This window comes from Prosopis cineraria, unplaced genomic scaffold (genome assembly GCF_029017545.1).
Source record: "Prosopis cineraria cultivar Desert tree isolate PC_DT_omini unplaced genomic scaffold, ASM2901754v1 PC3, whole genome shotgun sequence".
In the NCBI taxonomy this organism is placed as follows: Eukaryota; Viridiplantae; Streptophyta; class Magnoliopsida; order Fabales; family Fabaceae; genus Prosopis; species Prosopis cineraria.
The window spans coordinates 43,081,116-43,089,031 of record NW_026555334.1 but is presented as its reverse complement, the minus strand read 5'-3'; the positions used below and the strand labels follow the sequence as shown (position 1 = coordinate 43,089,031).

The 7,916-nt window shown below is 37.2% G+C and overlaps 1 protein-coding gene across 1 annotated transcript; it reads left to right on the top strand.

Annotated features, from left to right (window-relative positions):
- Nucleotides 1-4,109: 4,109 nt before the first annotated feature.
- On the top strand, nt 4,110-6,132 carry LOC129306545 (protein LIGHT-DEPENDENT SHORT HYPOCOTYLS 4-like). The gene is made up of 3 exons (XM_054947203.1): nt 4,110-4,474; nt 4,749-5,134; nt 5,280-6,132. The coding sequence occupies exons 2-3, from the start codon at nt 4,824-4,826 to the stop codon at nt 5,623-5,625; spliced, it is 657 nt and encodes a 218-aa protein (XP_054803178.1). The 5' UTR covers nt 4,110-4,474; nt 4,749-4,823; the 3' UTR covers nt 5,626-6,132.
- Nucleotides 6,133-7,916: the final 1,784 nt, after the last annotated feature.

Genomic DNA, 7,916 nt, shown 5'->3' with positions numbered 1-7,916 from the left:
CCGGGATCAAGCAAGCCAAGTATCAGAGCAGTAAGGAATATAAGGAATCCACGTCAGCACTCTGAAGACGTCAGTGTTATGATTTTAGTGGCTTTACGGTATGCATTATGATCGGTGGCGACCAGGAAGCAAGTAAAAGATAGCATCAAGTGCAGTTGAGTGGCAAAAAAACTTGTGCGGGGTGGATTGTGAAAGGGATTTAGAACGATGGTTTACCTTTTTATCATGTGGGAAATCAACGCGAGGTAAAGGAAAATGCGGGCAGGAACAAGGTGGGCAAATTACAAAAATATCCATTAGGTTCATATATAGGAGAAGCAAATAAATACAAGCTTCGAAGGGCTCAACACCCTACAGTATGGTTAGTATTATTCTAATCGAAAGGCAAGCGAAGAGAGCCCAAGAAACTGTTGAATAAAAGAGGCGGGTCAAACATGCTTCAGGCTCATGGAGGGCCACGTCCCCATAACACGTTGTAAAGTTGAGGATTAGTTGTCTGAACTTTGACGGACCACAAGCTCTGAAGGATAAGAAATCTGAACTCTATTGAATGCCAGTCCAAGACCTGTGAAGGGAAGGAGAGGGACTGTATTTAATAAGATGGAATGATCACCTTGAGAGACGAAGGAACAGTTGTGAGGTATTCCCTTCTAGTTAATTTATAAAGCACATTTTATAAGATTTATTTAATTTTATTTATAAATTACAATGTAATTCTTAATAATATTTATAATATATTTTTAAAATTATTATTCATGAAAGAAAAGGAAGATAACATTATATTATTTTTAAAATTTATTATATAGAGATATATTTAAAAATTTACACAGTTTTATTTCTTAAATTTTTTATATTAGTATTAATAAAATTAGTATCAACAATTTATAAAGATGATCGGATAATGTTAGTGTGTTTTTAGCAGTTTTCCTGTTGTGCACTCAGATGCAAAGCTGGTGGATGATGGATGTGAGAGGGGCTTCTCTGCATGCCTAGATCTACGCATTGATTTGATGGCCTTTTCGGACTCTTCGCTGCCAAACAATATCCGGCCCCACCTGTGATTCACAATCCAAACTCATTTCCTTCCAACGTCTAGTTTTAAATTCTGCTCAGAATGTCATTCCTCGATCTTAAACCCACCAAAAAAAAAAAAAACCTAAAATATCGCATGCATACGCGCATTATATTGTCTTTTCCGCCCGTGAAATACCATATTTTCAGTTATATTTTTATCTCTGGTTGTGTTGAACAAATTGCTGTCTTTCTCCTAAACTCAGTCATCAATAAACTTGAAAATAATTAATTGCGTTGGTCAGAATTTAAACATGCGTTTGGTGAAATTAATTGCTTGTTTTTTTGACGTAGCAAATGGTAAAATGTCCTATGGACATTTCATTAAGGATTGTTTGCAAATATGGTCGCACTTGCTTTGCTTGAAAGCTCAAAAGACTTCCCTGTGTTTAGATTCTATGCTATACCTAGAACGGTCCATAGTTGGCCAGCTGCAGTTAGAGTGGCTTGCTGGCTCGAAAAATGAGGTGTCCCTGTACATAATAAATAATTAACAATTCAATATGAAAATGAAGTATAAGTATCGAGAGTCATATTTTTATATTTTGATTTCCCCCTTTTTTCCCCCTATCACGATGAACATCGGTGAGATTTGAATGGGACCGGAAGATAATTAATTAATGGAAACAAATCAGCATTATGGGATTAAGTAGGGATGCGATCCCTTATTCGAAATTAATAATTTGAATTATATTAATAGCACAGTAAATGGAATCTAGTACGATTTACAAGTGAGAGGGATAGGGGTTGGATCAGAAGATGACAGTTCAAGATTTATACTGTGACAGACAACCCAACAATAATTAAAAAACTAATCGGCGACAAAAATTTCCTTCTCCGGCATTCAATTATTCAACCCAACACAAGGTTCATGTACTAGCACTGAATCCGTCTTGTCAATCTCTCTCTTGCCCTGCTTTCACGTACAATTATATATGCAAAAATGTTACCTCCCCATAACATGCGTTTAATTCCTTATTATATTCTGCCATCGTTTGAATCCATCATTTCCAGTTCCACAGTTTGAATCAAACTCACGCGCTTCACATCCATTCCATTCACTATATATAGTAACCTCACGCAAGATTAATTGAAAATTTATACTCTATGCGTTTAATTTATTTCCAGTTCTCGCTGTATTATTGCTTCTAGAAAAAGAAATTACGTACCGATATTAATTGCATAAGCACGCGCATTGACCATGCCCGATAACGAAAGTCTGGAGAAGAAGCTCTTTTAGATTTTCCCCCAGAAACAGACTTTATTGCCCACCATGATTATGAATGTACTTGGAGTTTTCCTTGAAATTTTAACATCTCTCTATTTCCTTCGATGTTAAACTTGGAAAACGAAATACTAATTTCTTTATAGTCACGCAACCGCCGTACAAAAAATCGAATTCATAACACGGTACAGTTTTTTTTTTTTTTTCCAATTGAAATACTCCTCGTATATTCAGTTAGGCACAGCTATGTATATCTAGAAATTTATATGATATTGAGTATAGTTAGTGATACATAATATATATCATATACAGAGTATTGTCCTTCGGCGTGAAAATAGCTTCATATCTTCGACATTCTAATCCTATTTTGAAATCGAAAAGCTGTCCGGAATTTGTCCATGATACTGCAATGATCAATTTAGGCTTATCATGCTCAAAAGTTCAAAATTATCTTGCGCCCCAATACATTAGTGCTCAATTTGTCTTTTTCATTGAATTGAGACTAGAGTTGTCAATTATTGAGCCATTTAGCCAATCCTTTTATGATAATTTGAATTTAAAAGAGCTGAGCTGCCTCTTTAAAAGTTTTTTTATTATTATTTTTTAAAAATTTGAATATAAACAATAAAAAACTAAAAAACTAAAAATCTAACAAAATAAATATCAATAAAAATTAGATTTCACTAGTATTAAGATTTTGCAGATGATGCTAGTAAAATTTAATTTTTATTAGTATTTATTTAAATGTTGCTACTTAATATTTAAGTTTTACATGTTTTTTACAGCATTAATTAATTTAAATTTATTTTTATATATTTAATCAAACGTATAATAATTGTTTTATAATGATACACATATTTTTAAAAATTTTAAATTAAAAAAAATTTAAAAAAAGAACCGATGCCTGCAAGGCCAGCCTTTTGCCCTAAAAGCTAGGACCGGATCTTACATAATGAACTATGACACATGATTAGATTTATCAGGGTAGCCTGTTTAAGTCTTGAGCTCTTGAGAGCTGCTGTTAATTGATAGCTTTATGGACGGCATTATGAAATTGTTGGTCCGATCATTAAATGTACGTACGAAATAAACGATGATTAATTTGACAAGAAAATTTTACCTTTAGCAAGTAATTATATCAGGTTACAAGCAAAGAGCCTGTATTGAGCCATGCATCAAATATAATAATCTGACGTACTTCCATTCGAGTCAAGAACAGTAAACATACATTGTTTAAAGTGATCTGGAAAAGATCAGAACACAGTGTCGTGATGTGAAATTTGCTGGGCAAAAAATTACCGTGCTAATATGTAAACTTAAAAATGGTCGCTAAATCCAATAATATATATATATATATATATATCTCTCTCTCTCTCGATGAGGTGTGTGGAGATAAACAAGAGTGGCGTTCGAGAAAATAAAGCATGATCTTTTCATTAAAGGGAGAAAAGAAGAGGGAGAAAAAAAAAAAAAGGAAAACGAACAGGGACATTCTGGACCGTGAGAAAAGAACTGTCATTCAATACTACATGGTCAAGAAGCAGGATCATGTTACTCCCTTAATTTTACCCTCCAACCTTTATTCTGTCGTCGGGAAATGCTAATCGCATAAATATATCTGGATCTCACATTTTCTTCTATTTTTTAAGAAAAAACAAAACCATGACGCTGATGTCTCTTTAAATCAAATATTTGTTTTTATCTCCAGAACAAGTAGAGTAAAATATGCTATTTTAAACCAAAAAGAAAAAATAACAGCAAGTGGGAAATATAACTAAGAATAAAAAGAAATAGCACTTTCTCTGGTTCTGGCCTATCTCGAGTCTCGACCTTGCCACAAAAGCCCTAAGCGTCCCCTATCTTTCTCTCTCTACCAGGAGGAGGAACCGAGGAAGAATAATAAGAAGGATGGAGGAGTGAGAGTGGAGGGTTTGCTCCACCCTTTTAAGGAAAAAATCAAATCCATTGGCCATCTCAGAAATCAAAGCTACCAAAAGAGCCACGCAAGTGTGCTGCCTCAACCTCAGGAGCTTCCTCGTCATGCAGCAAAGAGAAAATAAAGGAGAGCAGTCCACTCACTCTGATCCCATCAATCTCGTCACACTTCCTTAATCTTCTTTTCCTTCCCCTTCTTCTGCTCCTCCATATCTCCACCTCTCTCTCTTTCTTCGACAAATTGTATGTAATCAATTACTCATCTCCTCTTTACTTTCTTCCCATGTTTCTTTTCTCTCTCTTTTTCCCAAGGTTGTTGATTTCATTTAACGGTAAATCCTGAAAGAGTGTGTGTGTGTGTGTGTTTTTTTTTTTTGGGGGGGGGGTGGGTTTCACTCTCTGTATATCAGCTTGGGTGCTCTCACGAATTGTTGCCCCAAATTATGAGGTCATAGTGTTAGATAGCCATATATTCTAAGATGAATACTAATTTGCAATTCCCACACTCCCCCTCCAGTTCTCTGTCGATCTGGAGGTATAGTGAGTGTGTACTCATCAGGAAACCTAAAGGCTGGAACAACTACTCGGATAGATGAACTTCATTGAAGCCAAGAGACGAGAAGGCGATCCCTCCATCACCACCTTCGATCTCCAAACCCAAGCCCTCAAGTTTCCCATGGACTCCCTCCAACAATTTATGGACGCTTCTTGTCACTCCGAAAACAAACAAGCCGCCGCCGCCGCCAGCGCCACCACCTCTTCCACCAACTCCAGCAGCAGCAGCAGCCGCTACGAGAACCAGAAGCGCCGCGACTGGAATACCTTCGGTCAGTACCTCAGGAATCATCGCCCTCCACTCTCACTTTCCAGATGCAGCGGTGCACACGTACTTGAATTTCTAAGGTAGATATATAATATACTTTTATACGCCGACATACGCTATAATTACCACCTCGTGGATACGACCCCTTTTTAATACATTAGAAGTTTTAGAGGAATTAATAATCGCGTGTTGGATGGCATGGCTAATTGGTGTGTATGTTGGTAGGTACCTGGACCAATTTGGTAAGACCAAAGTGCACACACCGATGTGTCCGTTTTACGGGCACCCTAACCCTCCGGCTCCATGTCCGTGCCCTCTTCGGCAAGCGTGGGGCAGTCTGGATGCGCTTATTGGTCGGCTGCGAGCGGCTTTTGAAGAGAATGGAGGCAAGCCGGAAGCGAACCCGTTCGGAGCTCGGGCTGTGAGGCTGTACCTGCGCGAGGTTCGCGATCTGCAGTCCAAAGCGAGAGGGATTAGCTATGAGAAGAAGAAGCGAAAGCGCCTTCCTCCTCCACAGCAGCAGCAGCAGCAATCATCTGTGTTTCTACCTCCAGGTGCAACTCATCAGTAATCCATTAATTTGTTTAATTCAACCAAATACTCTGCCTCTGTGCTCTATCTCTCTTAATTCCATCTTCTTCTTCAGTACTTTTCCCCACTCTCTCTCTCTCCCCCCGCCTCTGTCTCTGGGCATAGGCACTGTTTGTCTTTGTATGATGTTTCCTCTGGCAGAAGCAAAAGGGTTAAAGATCATCTGTGATATCATGAATCTGCTTTTGAGGCAAACAGTAGTAGTAGACTGCTAGTTCGCGTGGGGGTACTCAAAATGGTATTTACTATTTAGAGTCTGAGAGTGAATGTGCATGGAGCTTGGGCTTCGTATCCTTTGCTAGCAACAAAAGGAATATGTGTCGTTATTATTCATATATACTTCTATGTACTTCAATACCATCATCTCTTTGTCAATCTTGGACATGGTGGAGATTAATATTTTGCGTCTTTCACATTTCTTATTTTTGCTATTTTTGTATATTTGAAACCAGTTTAATTAATGTCAAGTCGATAGTCCTTCATGTCTCGTCATGTCTTTGCATTTCCTGTTTAACTGAATGGCGATGTTCAGTTTTTAACTTCACGCATATCGATCTGCCCGCCAATTGGTTCTCTTTTTCTATTTCCTTTGTCTCCGCCAGTTTCACTTTTACTTGCTACACCTGTCCCCCTCCAAATATATTTATATATGTATGGAGAAATGATGATAGAACTCGAGCTTAATGATAACATGATTTTGTTTCAGAACTGAAAAGTTTTCTGGCTTATCAATATCAACACGAACTGCTGGCTGTTGCTAACTTTGATCGTGTTGATTGTGATAATATGTTTTTTTGCAGTTGTGCTGTCATTTCATTGCAGGAAGAAACCGAAAATATAATAATGACATACAGTTATGTATTTAATCTTCAACCCACTACTCACAGTTAGTCGTGATCCTAATTAATTAATCTCATCTGTTTAGAAGGAGTGCTTCCGAAATCCAAATTTTCTTCCGGATGATCATATATCTATATAATATGATCCATCAAATTAATTTACTTTTCTTCTATTTGAGGACTGTCACTTGGGTGGTCATTGGTAAGATCATCTAGTGATAATTTCATTCAGCCTTTTAATTTAATGGATAAGTTATCCATGAGAAATATATAGTTGTGATTATGAGTTAAGTACGCTTAGATGTTCACCTTAACAAGCTAAGTAAATTAGAAAAACTTCTGATCTTACATGTGGGAGACTGCCTGAAATATAGACATCGCGCGACCGGGGTGAAAAAATGAGAGGTAATGTGTGAGTGAACTAAGAAAGTATGGAGGCAGGACAGTAGTGTGAAGTGATGTGAAGTTATCTTAATCAATTCGGCGGCCGACAAGCCAGTCAGCGAACGGATATATAGTAAGGTTCATCCCCTTCTTGGACTTGTTGTGATTACTTAGCTTTGGCTGAAAAGGGGAAAAAATTCGGCAATTAATTCCTCTATTCATGAAGAGGCATCCATTGTAGCCCCATTTGTTCAGAGGAAAATACCCAACAGGATACATGACAGGTGCCTGCGAGGTTAACGAACCTTATTATTTCCTTTCCAAGAGATTCTAGTGGGAGGTATTGAGACTACCACTTCGAGACACTGGAGATATATTCCTCCTCCTAATCCTTAAGGTATATCGTAAGTTTAGGCTTTACGAGAACCTGTGACGAATCCAGACTTGCCAACATTTGGGGGAGGGGATTTAAAACCATCAAAAATATGGGGGGAAAACTAATTTTCGCATTTTTTGCAAAGAAAATTTTAAAAAAACTAAAAAAAATGAAGGAACATTGGAATTGTGGGGGCACTTGCCCCCCTCTGCATTCGTCACTGCGAGAACCGTTGTTTATTTTTCTGATGTTAGTTTAGAATCTCCCTTGATACATGTAGGATGTGAAATGTACAATTAAAGCATATATAGCTTTATATAGTTCATTTTTCAATCAGCATAATTAAACTGATGCTGTTAGCATGCATCGTACTCGATTTGTAAGTGAAAGTTGATAGGATACTTTGTTATTTTATATAATCCGAGACACCTGGCTTTCACTTGTTGCTTTCTCCATAATATAAGAACCTCGAGTGCAAAAGCTTTTTTTTTTTTTTCTTTTTAAGCTACTCATCAGATCTTTCGTTATGAAATCTAATATAGTCGCAGCTGGTCTTTGTATTTCAATCAATTTCTCTGCTGCTTTCCCTTTGTGGCGAGTATATGTATGCAAGAACCATATATGTATTTTTTTTTAATTGTAGTACAGAAATTTGAGTCAACTCACTCTATT